A 19,421-nucleotide genomic window follows, 5' to 3' on the forward strand; every position below is an offset into this window, starting at 1 on the left:
TGTTACAAACAGAAAGACAGTGAAGACAAAAAGGGCTTACCTCTCAAACTCTTATTTATAAAACGCTGTTCTTTAGTAGGGTGTGTTAGTTTGTTTAATATTTAATTATTATTTGCCACTAACTATTGTGATGATCTGTGTTATTGTGTAATAAATAATGCATGTTTTCCACCTCACCCACATTCTGATCTCACTCTGTTGTTTTCCTCAGCAAGGTTTGGTCAGTCCATCAGTCAGCTCTGTGCCAGAAATAGTCTTCACTTGAGACTCCATTCTGCCATTCCTGAAGAAGGGTGCTGTGCAAGATAATTAATTGGACCGAGGACGAGAGTCACTCCGCAGTTCCAGGAATCCCTCCCCTGCTGTCACTGACACACACACACACACACACACACATCACTACCACCCTCCTGTCATTCTCCCCTCCCTTGCTTACTTAACTCTCCCTTTCTGTTTTGTTGCTGTCAGAGGGAGCTGCACACTTCTTTTACAACTCCTTTCGTTTTCTGACACACTCCAGAGCTAGAAGAGGAAAGAAGAAGTGAAGCAGCATAAAGTGGACTTTTGAACACTCCCAAAAAGAGGCTTTAAGGCATTAACCATCACTGCCTGGAGAACAAAATGTCTTACAGACGGTCTGATCCAAACAAAGAACCGAGAATCGAGCTCTTCATTAAGGTAGGTGTTTTACTGTTTTAACTGTAAACTGTCAGAAAAAACAGTCTGCACTACCTTCATTTCATATAATGCCATTCAGGCAAGATTATAGTTTGTTACATATATATGTTACAAATGTTGGCACATAACAAATTTGTTGTTGTATATTTGTTGATAGTGCTAATGATTATATTATTCACAAAACTTGTATTCAGTAAGTGCAACGAATTACATTCATCTTTTTGATGCCTGAGTATACTGTGTATAACTGACTACTTCATTTTGAGTTCTCTGATCACTTAACTCTCCAAACTGGGCAGAAAAGGTTAATAAGATTTAATATGGAACATACATATACGGGATGTACTGTAGTATATATAGTACCTTTGATTGATCAGTGTCTCGTTCATTATAATGTGATTTGTTTATGATATAGATAACTCTAAAAGAGACAGTAGGAACAATAAATGACATGGAGTACAAAGCAACAGCATCGATATTGAGGTGGAAAACAAAAGCATAGGAACATCTTTTCTCATTTCTTTGTGCATCACTGGGGTGGGGCTGATGCTGGATTTGGAAAAGGCCACAGGTTAACAAACGTTTTTGTATCTTTTGGCTTAACTGTTGGTGTAGTCACTTTATTCCCTAATATTTACACGGCTCAGGCAGATGATTCAAGTAATCAGAAAACGAAGGGGGTTTCAGCACTAAAGAGTCTCTGCACTAAAACAAACACCATTAAACAAAAGTAGCACTTCTAAAATCCTACATATCCATAATAAAAGTATGTTAGTGGTGTGGTGTAATAGATCTGAGGAGCTGGTCTTTAAACTCCAAGGTGGCTGGTTCATTTCCTACCACTGGTCCACTGTGTATCCCTCATTAAGTTGCTGAACCTGTCTGTATTCCATTTGCATAAAACATATCAACACAGTTAGTCTAAGTATTTGTACTTGTAAAATGCCTTGCGGTGCTGTTTGCTACTTAAAACATGGCAAACAATACATATCTTCATCTTTGTGTGCGAACTTCTAATGCACTTACTTGCATTCGTGTACAGAAGATTTATATGAGAAAGTGGTCTTCTGGGGAAAGGGTTAAAGCTTTTGTTTCACTTCTTTCTTCCCCCTTTCTAAGCAAATTTAACATTGGAAGCACATTGAATATTTTCACCCAAACCTTCTTCCTTTGTTAATGAACCAAGAAAGACTCATTTTAGAAACAGACACAGGTAACACTGTCGATGGTGACTACTGAATTAGACTTGTATTAAGAAGGACTCATTGCCTCCTAAACACCGTTTTTTTAGTTTCGCACCAGAAGGTGCCGTTGTGTGTTATTGTTGTTTCAACACTGGCTATCATCATGAAATGGTTTATTATGATGTATTAATTAGTATTGAGCCACAAATAAGGACATACCAAATTCCTTACCAATACACTAATTATCCCAAAGCACTGCCAGTGCAGACTCAGCACTCAGTTTTTCCCAGTGCTGACAGAACAGGGCAAGTCCACATCTTGGCACGACTTCTCCCTCAGGTAGTAAGTAAGTCAGGATGCCTGCTGCAGCTCAAGATGGACGGAGATGTGCATTGCACTGCCTTGAAAATGTGGTAAGTGATGAGCATCTTGAAAGGTGATATTTGATTACCCTCATCTGTTAGCTTCTCATTGACAGCTTTGATTAAAGGTTTTCTTTACCAAATGTGCTGTTCACACCACATACACAGGGAGAGTAAATTTCAGGTATTAGAAAAAGGTATTATGAAATCCCATTTGCCCACCCGTGTCTACTTGTGCAGACTTTGCTTCTTTTTAAGAATTGTGATGTCCAGTCTCATCCCCACCTTCCAAAAACCAAGAAACTGTTTGTTCAACCCTGCTCTGGTACCTTGAAAAAAGTTACATTGACTGTACCATGGGGTCAATTGGACCTCATAGTAAAAAATCATACTATATTACCGGAATAAAAACACTTTATTACAATATTTGTTTTCTCTTAAAATAATTTTATACAGCAAACATTTGTACTCAAATATCAACAAAACTTGAGGCGTATTTGTCTTAGGAACTTTCAAATAGCCTATATCGGGGGTGCCCAACTCCAGTCCTGGAGGGCCACAGTGGCTGCAGGTTTTCACTCTAACTGTTTTCTTAATTAGTGATCTGTTTTTACTGCTAAATAAACTTCATTTGAATTAATTATAATTGACTTGGTTTTTAAGAAATGTTTCCCCGAATTTCTTCATTGTTCCTCTGAATTGTTTCATTTCTTTCCTTAAATGGCACCCAAACAGAAGTGAAATGTGAGGTGAGTGAGCCAACAGAAGACCAAGTCAGGGTCTCAAATGCCAACTAATTTCACTCCAACCAGTTGCTTAATGAGGCGCTGAGTCTCGTCATTAATTAAACTCGTTCTTTAATTCTATGGCTTGTTGCTGCTCTCATTGTGCAATAGCAGACATTTCCGGAATTGTGGATTTTCTCTTTTCTGAGAGCAGATCAGCATTCCTGAGACCTTCACCTTTCTTTATTCACAAATATTATATGATGGTCACAGTTTGCTGGTCCTGTTTTGGCTCATTTTGTATCTCATTATTGTTTGGCTGCTAATTAAGGAAAAAGAAACAATTGAGGGGTCTGAGTCTTCAAGAGCAAGTCAAATAAAATGAACTCAAAAGAAGTTAATTAGCAGCAAAAACAGGTCACTAATTAACTCTTTGAGGGCTGATTATTTTCTTCCAAAAAATATATTTTTTTGAAAAGCACACCAAGCAATGGTTTCACACATAAATAAACATAAAACATCTGTTGCTTCACACGGTGGATGCCAGTTTGCCATCTCTTGTGATGGGCTTCATGTGGCGGGGCATGGGTGGGGCAACAGTGGCAGGCGCAGTGCAATGCTGTCTGGTTTATACCTGTTGTCGTTGTAAATGGTGGTCCTCCCCTGCAAACAATGCTGTAGGCACTTCAGCTACAAAAACCTGTTGAGCACCACAATCAGCTGGGGACCGATCAGCTGATGCTGGTACCTCAAATTCGCTTTCGATCACTGGTATCACCATTAGAGTCCAACGAGTCCAATAGCGATAATATGCAAAACGTCATCCAAGGAGTATTTTGCTTTACACATTCACTTTGATCTCTCGCCAGATGCCAATGCCATTTTTGCCATCGTTTACTCCTCGCTGCTCACGCAATTGCAGAGGAATCTCGATCAAACCAACACAGCTGATGTTCCTTCTAGCAAACAGAGCAGAACAAAAACATAACGGCGAGGTTTGTCACCATTTACACTTGATTACCGCTGTCAACCTCTCCTTTCAACAAAAGTCGACATCCGCCCTGAAAGAGTTAAGAAAAGGATTAGAATGATAAACCTGCAGCCATTGCGGCCATCCAGGACTGGAGTTGGGCACCCCTGGCCTATACAGAAGCAGATACAGACAATGTAATACAAAATCCAAATAATATTGCACAACACTTCACATGTGAGTGTCTGATTATTTTACATCACTGTTAGCCTAACTTTTACTGCTGGCATTGTGTTACGCTGTGGCACATCACAGAACCTTGAAATAAGAGAAAAATTTGGACATTTTTGCCTATTTCATACCCCAACTCCCCACCAAAGAACAGACTGAATATCACTCTTCAAAAAAGAGATGAGAGGTGAATGTGGCCACCCTTTCAGGGCACAACTGAAAATAAGAAGAGAGAAAATGGTTTGTTGGTAACAAAAACAGGCCCATCTTGCCAGAGGATACATTCTCTTGTAGCTATTACAGGCATTTAGCTGTTCATCAGCTTTGAGATTAATGAGCAGTTTGTTATTTGAAAGGCACCATATGAAATAACAGTCAACCAAAAAATAGGATTCTTAGACTTTACAGCTTTATTTAGAATGAAATCTTCCATTGTCCCACTGTGTGTCCCACTGTTATCGCTGCCAGGCCTTCAGTTTGAAGTTTTTTTTTAACTAGAGCTTTGCGTGAAAATGTTTCTTGTTATCTTGACACACAGAGCTGCCTCTGAAACCTTCAGTCTGCTTTAAGCTCCTTATCAAGAGGCCTAGCTGCTCGGCCACATGGCCACAAGCTTGTCCCTTGGCACCCTGATAATCTTACCACCATCTCTGGCTTGGGATTCTCGGAGCCTGTGTGACACTAATTTAGAAATTGAAAACAACAAACTGGGGAAATTCTGATACTGAACTGAAAGTTGTGTCCAGCATATCACAGATGCCTTTATAGCAAGTTGTCTCTTGAGAATGTTATAGAGGCAAGTTATAAAAGAGTGAGACTGTTCTCACTCCACCAAGGGCAACAGAACAAAAAGCCATCACAGCTGTAGATCCTCTGTCTTTACCTACTAAATATTCCATTTGCCTATTAAACTGAATCCATTCCATATGTTTCTGTCTTGTTTGGGAAAGCTAAGCAGAAGAAAATTCAAATGAGTTACTAGAAGGGATGGTTTTGGATTAACAGAAAGCAGCATTCTGTTTAACATTAAACACATTTCGAAACCTGCGTAATCCAAGGTGGAGTGGAGCCAGAACCTACCCTGGCAGCACCAGGAGCAAGGCCAAGATGGGAATGCAGGGCAGACATAATGTGTTAACTCCTCTCATTCCATGCCTTTGAGCTCAGCAGCTTTAAATGACGACGCAAAAGACAACAGAAACAGGTCTTAGCCTCTGCCAAAAGTACTGCAGTTTTACATTCGTGCTCAACAACCTTTAATATGGAAAAGAAACCTGCTTTATTGTTGATTTTTGTTTCTAAACCCACTTTTACTGTACATGATGATCTACAGAGGACACTAAAAGGCTTCTCCAACCTGCACAGAAATTAATAATTATGAGGTCTTTCAATAACAGTTCTTTATGCAGTACTGGCTATGCTAACCAACTAAGACAGGTTCAAATCTAAACAACCAACACAGATCTTAGGGTTAAAATTAGCAGTGCACTATCTATTGGAATGTATTTTGTTATTGTTAAGCATGTATTAATAAACTACATTGCACTTGACATTACAACAGATGGAATAAAATGCATTAATATAAATATTTGTCAACACGATATGCAATGCATATGTCTCTGTTATATGGCATTTGGTATGGGATTCATTAAAGCAGTATTAATGTTTAGATAGATAGATAGATAGATAGATAGATAGATAGATAGATAGATAGATAGATAGATAGATAGATACTTTATTAATCCCAAGGGGAAATTCACATAATCCAGCAGCAGTATACTGATACAAAGAAACAATATTAAATTAAATAGTAATAAAATGAAAAAATTAAAATAAAATTAATGTTAGCATTTACTCCCCCGGGTGGAATTGAAGAGTCGCATAGTGTGGGGGAAGAACGATCTCCTCAGTCTGTCAGTGGAGCAGGACAGTGACAAAAGTCTGTCACTGAAGCTACTCCTCTGCCTGGAGATGACACTGTTCAGTGGATGCAGTGGATTAGTCATGATTGACAGGAGTTTGCTTAGTGCCCGTCGCTCTGCCACAGATGTTAAACTTTCCAACTTTAATCCTACAATGGAGCCTGCCTTCTTAACAAGTTTGTCCAGGCGTGAGGCGTCTTTCATCTTTATGCTGCCACCCCAGCACACCACCGCGTAGAAGAGGGCACTCGCCACAACTGTCTGGTAGAACATCTGCAGCATCTTATTGCAGATGTTGAAGGATGCCAACCTTCTCAGAAAGTATAGTCGGCTCTGACCTTTCTTACATAGAGCATCAGTATTGGCAGTCCAGTCCAATTTGCCATCCAGCTGCACTCCCAGATATTTAAAGGTCTGTACCCTCTGCACACAGTCACCTCTGATGATCACAGGGTCCATGAGGGGCCTGGGCCTCCTAAAATCCACCACCAGCTCCTTGGTCTTGCTGGTGTTAAGGTGTAAGTGGTTTGAGTCGCACCATTTAACAAAGTCTTTGATTAACTTTCTGTACTCCTCCTCCTGCCCACACCTGATGCAGCCCACAATAGCAGTGTCATCAGCGAACTTTTGCACGTGGCAGGACTCCGAGTCATATTGGAAGTCTGATGTATATAGATTGAACAGGACCGGAGAAAGTACAGTCCCCTGCAGCGCCCCTGTATTACTGCACACGATGTCAGACCTGCAGTTCCCAAGACGCACATATTGAGGTCTGTCTGTAAGATAGTCCACAATCCATGCAACCAGGTGTGAATCTACTCCCATCTCAGTCAGCTTGTCTCTAAGGAGCAGAGGTTGGATGGTGTTGAAGGCGCTTTATGATGTCCCTTCTGTTGGAATGACAGAGATACAGCAGCTAGATAGACACACAGATGCTTGTTGGTTTATTAAGGTGGAAGGTTTCCAGTATCACAGATTCAAAATAGATGTAAACTTATTATATCCTTCAAATAAAATATGTTTTTGTCTTATTAATCATAATCGATAGCTGGAAGATGCAGCACCAAGGCAAATTAGGTTACCATTGACCACAAAACAAAACTTTTCTTAAATAAAACACTCTTTTCAGTGCATGGCCATCCTGTGGCACCATACAAATGCAGTGCTATGGATTTATTTATTTATTTATTACAACTGAGGCACAGGCAGATTAAGTGAATAGGAGGTGGGCACTGAACCAATGTCTTAGTCACTGGGCCACACTGTCATTTAGCGTATGGTATCTCATTGCTAATCAGCCATGTTCATTCTCTGCAAAGATGAGGCTGGGACTTATCGCTCCTGATATAACATGTTGTCATGACTCTGGCTGAAAACAAGGCAAAACAAAACTGAAGAAAACACCGAGTTGCAGTAATTCAAAGCATTGTATCATAGCAAAGGATAGCATTCTTGCACATTATCCATATTCCAAACTCATATTCTCCACTATGATGTTACACTAAGACAGAGTCCAGATTACCGGCACAAAATAGGATCCAAAGACTACAGAATACCAGTCCATAATAGAGCACACACACTCTCAAGACCATGCCCACACAGGGCCAATTTAATGTCACTAATCACCCCTACTTGCACATACTGTATTTAGGATGTGGTTTTCCAGTACACGTACAGAGGAAGGAAATGCAAACTGCACACAAATGGACCTGGTAGGGATTCGATAATAAGCCTTCTGGCAGTAGGCAGCATCATTGTGAACCACAATATGTTCACTTTTATGTAAAAAGACATTTTAGGGAAGTCTGATGGGATACATAGTGATAGTGGCACAATGTTAGGAGCTGCTATCCCAAAAGCCAGAGTAACTAAATTTCCAAAATTTGTATGCTTTTAGAGCAAGTAAAACCCTTCGGTGCTGTAGCTCTCATTATAATAAAACTCTGTACCTTTGGACTGTCCATGCAGACACGGACAACACGGTCAGGTTTTGAACTCAAAGTTCTGAACTACAAAGCAGCAGTACTAACCACTGAGCCACCTGAATGTCAGCTTTAGCCTTCTATTAAATCCACTGCTGCTGCTAATGCACTATTTATTCTTTTACAAGTCCTGCACTAGAATCCTCTTGATATTTTCACTCTATTCCATGTTCTAATAATGCAAGTAACAATACGTGTAATGTTCCACTAGTAGAGTAATTAAGCAATTTTATTTTACTAATATTCAGTTACCCATTTCAAAACATTTGACTCAATAATGGAGTATATTGCTTACAGTATTAAAATACAGTGCAAAGTGTTTAGGAAGTAATGAAGTTAGATTATCTGTTTATGCCAGTTGGTAAATAAGACAACTATGACCAAATATTTCATTAAAAAACTATAATGTTTTATATGAACATTAAATTACAAAATAAAAGGAAAGTCTATAACTAGTGCATATCAATCCATTTCCTAAACAACACCTGTTACTAACTGCAACAGAAGTCGCAGATGTGTGGCGGGGCTTTACACCATTTTAAGAAGTCACAATTACTAACCTGCCAACATGAAGGCAAGCAAGACAGCCTCATCACCTGGCAGAATGCTGTGGATGGCTAAAGAAAGCTACATTTCTGTAGGAATAGCTGCAAAAATACAAGAAGTCACAGACCACAAACAAAAGGGATTCTGGTCTACAAAGAAAATCAGAGTCTAAGGCTTTATACTACTGTATGTGAAACAGCATCCAAAGAGAATATTTATATGTTAACATGAATTAATCTAAATTATACACTTATAAAAATGAGTGATATACTGTACTGGATAGATAGATAGATAGATAGATAGATAGATAGATAGATAGATAGATAGATAGATAGATAGATAGATAGATAGATAGATAGATAGATAGTGTGGTCAAAATTTAACATATTATTAAAGAAAGAAACATCCTCTAATAGGACAATTCAGTAATCAGGCAGGAGAAAAGCTCTTCATTGTATCTTTTAATTCCTCCTCGGCAAAATGCCTTGGAGGGAGCATTCTTCCAAAGCAGTCTGTTACAGCCTGGTCAGCGTGGTCAGAATGGTCAGAGAAACAAAGGATAGGGGTTCATTTTATAAACTACTGAATTTACATACAATATCAATCAATGCTTACATTTTACTCTGGATGGTTTGTTGGTTTACACACAAGTGATATATATGAAATACATGTCTATGATATTATATTCTGGTTGTTCTTATACCTTTTATGATGAGCCACCACCCTTGAAATTTCTGTGTATATAACAACTGTCCATTCTAGTTTACAGGACATCTGCTGATTTCTTAGTCATCTCTTAGTCGTCCTTCAGTACGTTTTGTATATTACATGAGCCTTTATTCTTGTACATTCTTTATTTACTTGACCATCTCAGTAGTTTCCTAAATCAGTTCTTATATTTCAGTGTACATTTTGTTGTTCACTTGATCTTTATCTCGTTTCCAACATTTATTAACCCTTTATGCTATTTCTTTAATATGAATGCTATGTTACCCCAAAATGGTTCTTCCACAATAGATAGATAGATAGATAGATAGATAGATAGATAGATAGATAGATAGATAGACAGATAGATAGATAGATAGATAGATAGATAGATAGAATATATGAAGAAGGTCTGACTAGTGAGCCCCCATAGTTTTAGACGCACCTTGATATTTTTCTCCAGAAATGTACAGTATGTATTGCTGGGTTTAAGAATGTTATTTTATTCTTTATTGATTATTCTTCAAATAATGCACTGCATGATCACAGACAGAAATGACTTGAGGTACCATGTGAGGAAGTGACGGGTTTTTGTGCACAACACGCTGGGAGTGTTTGGTAATGTATAAAATGAAATATATTTACAGATGATTTAACATTTGCACCTAAAACACTTCCAACTGAAGGAGCATGGTCACACCTACTGTAGATTGTTAATAAGCCATGCACACTTTCAAAAATAGTCCCCCAAATGGATGAAGAGTTTGGGTGTTCTTTTGAGTGTAGTGCCATACTAATGTATACAAATCGATCATCCCTACTGTTTACAGCTTCCAAGCCTGTGGCTTTAATCACAGATCTCTAAAGGAGGAGCCACAATGAGAATACAATTGCTTATGCTTAGCAATCATAACTCTCCTGTGTTGCTTTTTACTTTCCTTTAACAGAGTTGTCAGATTCCAATAAGTAAAATAAGTAGCAAAATCCATGAAAATGAAGCCAAAACAAGCAGTGAGCCACCATTTGTGTGCAAGTGGAAGCCCCACAGAATGAGGGAAATGTCATGCGCTGGGGCACTGAACTGACAGCCAGAGAGTATCTCAGAAATAAAATGTAAGGAGAATGGAAACCAAACGGATCAATGCGGCCCCCTTTTTACATTGTTAACCTCTCAGCAAGCTCTACAATAGACCGCTACTGGGGGACACATGTCATGTCCAAGCTGTGGATTCTATGGCTAAGTCAGCACTGACAGAAGGTACCCTTATGAAATAACAATTCACTTTAAGAAGAATTGGAAGATTCTCATTCATGAAAAGTGTAAAAATAAAATATAAAATGACCTGGACTCCGTAAGGAGGCTGAAAATTTTTTTCTAATGAATTTTCAAATCTTTTTCTTGAAATTGCCTCATATGGAATTTTTCTGGCAGATAAACCATTATAGGCCAGTTATTATTATTATTACATGAATAACCTAAATGTACACAACCTGATTTATGTAGAGGGCTTGATCATAAGCACGCTCAGAAACTTCTAAAAATGACTATGCAGTCATACCAGTAACAACAGACACCACTTTATCTTTCCTGTCTACAGCACATTAGTTAGTGTGTTTATTTTAACAGCGACTGTGAAAGAGCTTAGATTTTCTGATACTGGTTAGCTGTTATAGCTTCAGCAATACCACAACCACAAAAAAGGCAAACAATGGGGCAATGAAGACGTGGCAAAGCTGATGAACTCCAAAACAGTAACGCAACAGACTTCCAAGGAGTCAAACATACATACATATTTATTAAATTAATGTAAAATCAATCAGCCCTAGAAATAATGTGCGACAGTGCCCATCTCCCACCATACCCCCAATGGTCACGGAGAGAGAGATAGCCAGGATGATATGGGTTCTCTGTTTAGATGTCTTCCTCTGACCATTGGCAGCTCAATGGAAGATCACCCTTTAAGTGCAGGCTGTGATCCTGCTGCAAATTATGTGAGGCATTGCAATCCACAGGCCAATTCACGGAGATGTAGAAGAACTTTTTTCAAATCTTTAATGGAAGTGAAAAAAAATACCAAAACTTTTCTGTTGTCATGGTTTACAGAATATGAAACAATGTGGAAATCCCCTTCTTCAATTTATAGTAACAAAAGAGAAATGTTTATGACTAAATGAAACGGGGTCAGGCAGCTGTGCCACATGGTGCGTGTACAGAGGAGACGCTATGATAGGGCCTCTGATTTCTCTTGCTTCTCCCTGAAAAAGCATCATAAACTTTGATTCATTTGGTGCCATAACATATCTAACCTTTGCTATAAAAAAATCAGCTTTCAAGGGAGGCATCCCTCTTTGCTTTTTTAGTTTAAAGTTACCAAGCACATTAAGGGATTTATAGATAAATTTCCAAGACAAAATTACACAATTGGTCATAAGCATGTGCGGGATATCCCCATCACGGTGTTTGACTCATAGACCCAAATTAGATAATACAGTAATATAGGTGTGTCAGAGTTAAAGAAAAAAATTATGGTGACTTCATTTTAAAAGTTTATACAAGAATTTTAAAAATGAAAGCAGCAGTACTGAAAATTTCAGTAAATACATTGTCACAAGAGAAATTAAATAATACAAAGCCTGCCTCCCGCCCTGCCAAAAATTCTAATAATCAACATAGTATAATGAACTTTTCTTTCCTGTTTATTTGTCCATAATCTAATAAGAGCTTTACAAGCAGTTAGTTTTGTACTTCATAAATCCTTAGACCTTAACAACATCCCTCCCTCCATCCACCCATAGCTTTCTCACTCAGTTAATCCTGTTTAGGGTCTCGGTGGCCCAAAGGCTACTGAAGCAGCATCAGGGTAGAACATAAGAGCCAGCCAGTCTATCATGGTGCACATCCACTCACAGCTAGACAGCTTAGAGTTTACTGGTTAACTTGACACTCCTGTGTGAGTGTGTGTGATATGGAAGGAAGACTCAAGTCCTGGGAGAAAATACAAGAAGAACATGCAAACTACACACAGATTGTGTCTGGGCAGACATCTGCATTTAGAAAACCTCTGTTAAATACAGGAAAAGACTTAAAAAAGAGTTAAAAGAATTAGACACAAAGAAACTAAGAAAAGTGCCCGGAATGTTGCTATTATTTTGTAAGTAAAGAGATTAATAGCGTCATAAACCTTTTTGAAAGACTTATGAAGGTTTCTCTGAATACAAGTTTGGTTGTCTGCTGCTTTCTAAATCTTTATCCACCAGCCTTCTCTGTGTGTCTCACAAAACACATCAATTATCCTTCCATCCATCCATTATCCAACCCGCTATATCCTAACTACAGGGTCACGGGGGTCTGCTGGAGCCAATCCCAGCCAACACAGGACGCAAGGCAGGAAACAAACCTCGGGCAGGGTGCCAGCCCACTGCAGCACATCAATTATACCTTAGAAAGAACAAAAAAAGCATACAAAATATACAAATAAGAAGACTAGTCTGGCAGTTAAACTGAATTTAAAGCAAACAAGATAGCATCAAATACATTATATCTTCAGTTTCTTGTAATCTTGATCCCTTAAAGTTAGAATGGTAATAACATAATCATATTTTTGTAAGTTTCAAGGCCCCAATCAACTCTGCTTATATCTTTCTAATTTCAGAATTGGCCATGGTCAGGCAAGACTAGCTAGGGGCAGCAGGCGTTTGTGAATTATCTCTGATTTTCATCAAATGAAGGTTTTGTAAATATGCACAACTGACCAGTCCTCAGTGAGAATTGTATTAGTATTAGTGTAGAACAAAAGCTTGCTAAGAAATGGCTGGTGAAAGTGGGAATACTGGCCACTGGTAAGAGCGAGGATGTACAAGGACTTGGTAATGACTGCAATGGGCAGCAGTAGTTTAATCAGGAGATCCAATGTGATAGAAATAGTGAGATAAGGCCGAAGCTTGGAGGACCTGATGCAGATAGACAATGGCCAGGATGTGAAACAAAATTGTAAGTCGAGAAATCAAATACCAGAATATTACACACTGCCTAAGCCAAAACGCAAGATGAAAATCATATTCAAAGAACAGAAAATAATTTGCAGCCAGGGAGATGACGTTAAAGGTTCAAGTATTGTATTAGTCACAAACTCAGGCAGTACAGGAGTGTATGATGCTCACATTTATACCACCACACGTCGTACACTCCTGAAGTCTTGCCTAGCAACACTCTGGCAATCCTACATTACCAAATACAAGCAATTGCAGCAAAACAAAATGACACCCTAGGAAGACATATTTCAAAATTACTGTCTTTAAAAAATTCCCAAATCAAAAAACAGGTTAGACCTTTGGATTCCTGTACTTCTAAATCCCATAAAATGTTGCCTTCATTTATTTTCAGAGGCTATAAAAATAACAAACAGCTAAAAATAAAAACAAAATTGAAATCATGACAGCCTTGAGCACCACTATTGTTATTATTTAATAATTTAATGAAGTCTGAGTAAATGAAAAGCCTATTCTATTCTTCTGGCTAGGATTCTTCTTCTTTCCAGAAATATCAGAAACAACCTAAAAAAAAATCATATGTTAAATAGGGTTCTGCAGGTTATGTCCTCTTTCTTGGTAGTTTGCCTTTTTCTATTTTTATTTTATTGATTTCCAAAATTAATTATACCAGATAAAGAGTACAAGCAATACAACATCTGACACATGTCTATTTCATATTAGTCCCATTTAAACACGCCCCTTAGTTAGCCACACCTCTGCCTTTGAATTGTTGCCGCCCATTTCCACACACCATAGACAGCGTGCTCTTGTTGTAGCACTTTGAGATTTTGTCAATGAAAAGTGTGTTATAAATAAAATTTATTATTATTATTATTATTATTATTATTATTACCATAGACCGCGTGAATGCTCTCTTCTAAGCACGCAGCCTCTTTCCACTTCTCGACCTCCATAGTTTCAACTATAGATATTGGTAGGAGATTTGAATGCTTTAGCAAAGTCTGCAGGCTTGACAAAGTAAAAAAGCTGTTTCTGGAAGATTGTGCTTGAAACATAAGTGCTCAAAGGATGTTTGCGCATTGTTAGTATAGAGGTCTTTAAAACTCAGTGAATTAAATAATGTATAGGAGGGCTGAAATAAATGCATTTGATTTCTTGACCTTAAAGAGTCTCCTATGCCGATACCATGTTTTGAGTCAGTGATAAAAGATTATGGGTTAATAGCCAATAACTAAAAATGGTAGGTGAAAAAAGCAAAGCATATAGGGAAGAGTTTGGTTATGCAGGGTTTGCTTTCAATGGTTAACACAATCATGTACAGTTTCAGTTCTTTCTGTTCTTTTTATAATCCATCCATCCTTCCATTATCCAACCCGCTATATCCTAACTATGGGGTCACGGGGGTCTGCTGGAGCCAATCCCAGCCCACCGCAGGGCTCTTTTTATAATTTTAAAATAAACATATTTGCAATCCATCAGTGAAAAGAAGGTGTTAAATCTTTCAAAATTCTCTTTTTTTATCATTCTTTTCCTTACCAATGAGTAAAGTTACAATTGTTTATACATTTTTTAAAAGGGATTATAATCTTATATCATATCTAATTATATCTACATATATGTAGATATGGATGTATGTATGTATATATAGATGTATGTATGTATATATATATATATATATGTCAATCTGTCACACAAAAACTCCCTAACCTTTATAACCTCCCTAACCTCCCTATCTTTAACCTTGATCTTGGGCTTAATCGAGAGTTTATGATGTGATATGTGTAACATGGACCAAGAATCAGAGGAGCGGGCTAAAATAATTGGGCTTCAGGTCCTTCTCACAGCAAGCAGCAATGTGACCTCACATCCTAACTGGCAGGAACAGAAAAACTGCATGGTATGCCGGTGATGCCACGTTACAGGCATCAGGAAAAGAACAGCGACAACTTCAGCACACACCTCTGAAGCACATTGCACAGGCTGACTGACCGTTTTCATTGTAAATGCAAGCCATTCACTCAGAGTGCAACAGAAAGATTTACATAATCAAAGAATTAAAGGTGTGGGCTTCCTCCACCATGTTCTTGGTCTTTAGGTCCTTTGCATATCAAGTGATGCCACAGTAAGTGACGCAGCTGCCAAGAAAAGAATTAACACCTAAACGTGAAGCAAGTCTGTCTGGAAAAGAGCTGCAGCAACATTCGCTGTCAGTGAAGGACATTGTAGTAACCTCTGTAGAGTGGAAGCATATTAGTTTAGATACATTTTAATCTACCAACTAGTGAGAAATGAAAAGATGACCATATTCTAAATTCTAAAATCTTTATTATTTTCCATCAAGTGGTAAAAAATTGGGCGGCACGGTGGCACAGTGGTAGCACTGCTGCCTCGCGGTTAGGAGACCCGGGTTCGCTTCCTGGGTCCTCCCTGCGTGGAGTTTGCATGTTCTCCCGTGTGCGTGGGTTTCCTCCGGGCACTCGGTTTCCTCCCACAATCCAAAGACATGCAGGTTAGGTGGATTGGCGATTCTAAATTGGCCCTAGTGTGTGCTTGGTGTGTTTGTGTGTGTCCTGCGGTGGGTTGGCACCCTGCCCAGGATTGGTTCCTGCCTTGTGCCCTGTGTTGGCTGGGATTGGCTCCAGCAGACCCCCGTGACCCTGTATTCGGATTCAGCGGGTTAGAAAATGGATGGATGGATGGATGGATGGATGGTAAAAATTGAATAAGAATTTAAATTACTTTTTTTAAATTGCTTTTTGTATCTTAGCTGTTTTCATCCTTGTCTTTTGTATATATCATACTTTTGACCCGAACTTTTATTTACTTGAGTTAAGCTCTTTTTTAAATGACTATTTCAATACAGTATTCTAACAAGAAGCGATGTCACTGTTTGTTAGCCATTTCAGAAAAGACATTGTAGGTCAATCTAACAAAAGTCCAAACAATACCTTAATTACAATGTAATCAAACAATATCCAATAAACAGTGGAGGTAGTAGGACTCAAACACAGATTAAATATTTAGTTGAAAATAAATCTAAAAGCATTTTATACCACAATGATGCATCCATTTCTGAACCCATTCATTGAATTCAGGACTACAGGGAGCAGAAATCTTCCACAGTAACTCAAGGCATAAAGGGATGATAAGTCATAGCAGAGTGGACATATTCTCTGGCAGTGTGACAATTTATTGGGCAAATTATGGTTATTGTACATCATGGAGATGTGGAAAAAAAACTAGAGCGTCCATAGAAAACCTGTGCAAAGATAGAAGGGAATGTGTAAATAACACACAGATAGTTGGATGAGTTTAGAAACCAGTATTGGGATGGAGCAGCACTAGTTAAAGTAGATAGATAGATAGATAGATAGATAGATAGATAGATAGATAGATAGATAGATAGATAGATAGATAGATAGATAGAGAGGCACTCTATAAATAAAATGCATTATTATTATTATGATAGGGCGGCATGGTGGCACAGTGGGCAGCACTGCTGCCTCGCAGTTAGGAGACCCGGGTTTCCTCCCACAGTCCAAAGAGATGCAGGTTAGATGCACTGGCGATTCTAAATTGTCCCTAGTGTGTGTTTGGTGTGTGGGTGTGTGTGCCCTGTGGTGGGCTGACGACCTGCCCGGGGTTTGTTTCCTGCCTAGTGCCATGTGTTGACTGGGATTGGCTCCAGCAGACCCTCGTGACCCTGCAGCTAGGATATAGTGGGTTGGATAATGGATGGATGGATTATTATGATAGATAGATAGGCACTCTATACATAAAATTTATTATTATTATAAATATTATTATTATTATGATAGATAGATAGATAGATAGATAGATAGATAGATAGATAGATAGAAAGTCAGTCTATTACAGTATATGTATAATTTTTGTAATTATTATTATTATTATAGATAGATAGTAAGTAAGTATTTAAATAAATAATAAATAAATATACACACACATTTTGATCTGAATACACACTAGAATTGCGCTAAAGGAAGAAAATTGTCCAGTCCCAGTGAGGCACTATGCAGACATACTGCTGTTGGTATAAACGAGCTCCAGTCACGTTTCTTGACACACTTCTGCTGAATAATTTGTTGGCTGAAAGCCTTCAGTGTTAGTGAGGCAGAGAGAGGATGTATAGCATTGTTCACAATGGCAGTCAGTTTTGTATTCATTCTCTCCTCCTCTAATACCTCCAGGGGTCCAGAGTGCGTCCCATTACTGAACTTATCCTTTTAATTAGCTTGGATAGCTTGACATAGCAATCTGTCAGACACACGTACACTGGACTTTTTATTAAGGTGGATTCTGCCTCACTACAAAGTCCAAGCCATTATTAAAATCTGAATTCTGAGGTGTACTTCGGGATATCACCAGAAAAAACAGAAGTACAGTATTGTACAGTTGTTTGCTACACTTTGCTGATTGAATTTGTTTTGACCGCGCAAAATCCGCAGACTGCAGCTAATTCTCAAATGCAATTGTGAATTGTGCTTTATCTCACTTTTCTTTAGTAGTGAGGTGTTAAAATATTGTTTATAGACCAACAAGTACAATATGTTGGAGTGCAGCCTGCAGCTATTCTGGATAACTTGTGTGTATCTGTTCTTTTCAGATTCAATGCTCAAATATAAGGACTTCTAAGTGGGACGTATACGTCCATGCATACTGTATCCTGGTTCAAAATTTTAAAAATCTTGTGTCTAAGCCTCCATATTAAGAGCTTATTCAGTGTTGTTTGCCAGAAAAACTAAAAAGGGAATATCTGATTGTCTGACAGGTGTTATTATACGTCAGAACAAAGTAGTACTGTATGCACCATTTTTCTTTCAGACCCTGCAAGCCTAACTTAGAGAAAATGGGTTTAGATAAGGGGGGACAGGTTTATATTTATTTCTTTCAAAACACAGATCAATAAAACAATGGTCTGTGCATAGACAAGGCTATGGCTGCATCAGAAGTTTAGAAGATGGTTTAAAACATTTTAAAAGAAGTCGGTTTCTTCATGGGAGGTTGAATGTCTTCTGCCAAATGGAATTCCTATTGTTGTTGCAAAGGAAACAGGGAAGTTAAGAGTGACTACAACCCAATTAAGAATTCAAGATATGATGTGCTAAATGGCTAAAAAAGGAATGGATTTAACATTATTGGTATCTTATTTTGCAAACCAAGCCATGAAAATAAAATAGTTTAATAATATTTAAAACAACTGTGGTGGGCTGGAGCCCTGCCCAGGGTTTGTTTCTTGCCTTGCGCCCTGTGTTGGCTGGGATTGCTCCAGTAGACCCCCGTGACCCTGTAGTTAGGATATAGCGGGTTGGATAACGGATAGATGGATATTTAAAACAATACACATTTTTGAGAAAAGTAAAAGCAGTCTTTTCAGTATTTCATACAACAGCAAAAGAATATGTGCGATTCAAAGAGAATGCTTTGATCTAGGATGTTCAAAATGTAAATAAGGTTAAGAGCTGTGAACAAAGCAGACATTTCCATGTATAAAGACGTGTGACGAGAAGCCATATCACGTTCCTGTCTTCTGCTTATTACATCTCACAGAAATGAGCGCTCATGTATTGTTAATTGATTCTTCTCCATGCCATGTAAGAAGGGGATCTGGAATTGTCTGTTTATGTAGCTGATTGGTGACTCATTTCTTTTACAGGCTGGACATGATGGTGAAAACATTGGCAACTGTCCCTTCTGTCAACGGCTGTTCATGGTTCTATGGCTAAAAGGTGTAAAATTTACTGTAACCACTGTGGACATGAAAAAGTAAGATTTTGAATAAAATAGTTAAAATAGTATTGTCTGCTTTTACATGAGTTTTTATTACTCTTTAATATAGTTTTTTGTATCAGTATACTGCTGCTGGATTATGTGAATTTCCCCTTGGGATTAATAAAGTATCTATCTATCTATCTATCTATCTATCTATCTATCTATCTATCTATCTATCTATCTATCTATCTATCTATCTATCTATCTATCTATTTAGTAATCCTGAACTTTCATCTTAAGACATTTTCTTTCATCACGGATTTGTGCATACAAAAATGCTGTTGAAGTGCAATATTTACATCAATCGTTATTCCTTGCTCGCTTAATACAAAC

The 19,421-nt window shown here is 38.2% G+C and overlaps 1 protein-coding gene across 1 annotated transcript in view; it reads left to right on the top strand.

Annotated features, from left to right (window-relative positions):
- The first annotated feature begins 234 nt into the window (after positions 1–234).
- The window catches only part of clic2 (chloride intracellular channel 2), a 35,931-nt gene continuing 16,744 nt past the window's right edge, over positions 235–19,421 (top strand). Inside the window, exons 1-2 of the mRNA XM_039766068.1 lie at positions 235–678; positions 18,973–19,082. Coding sequence (XP_039622002.1) covers positions 622–678; positions 18,973–19,082 — 167 coding nt within the window. The 5' untranslated portion in view covers positions 235–621. The remainder of the gene's footprint in view (positions 679–18,972; positions 19,083–19,421) is intronic.

The sequence above is a fragment of the Polypterus senegalus genome, chromosome 10 (assembly GCF_016835505.1).
Source record: "Polypterus senegalus isolate Bchr_013 chromosome 10, ASM1683550v1, whole genome shotgun sequence".
NCBI classification, from domain to species: domain Eukaryota; kingdom Metazoa; phylum Chordata; class Cladistia; order Polypteriformes; family Polypteridae; genus Polypterus; species Polypterus senegalus.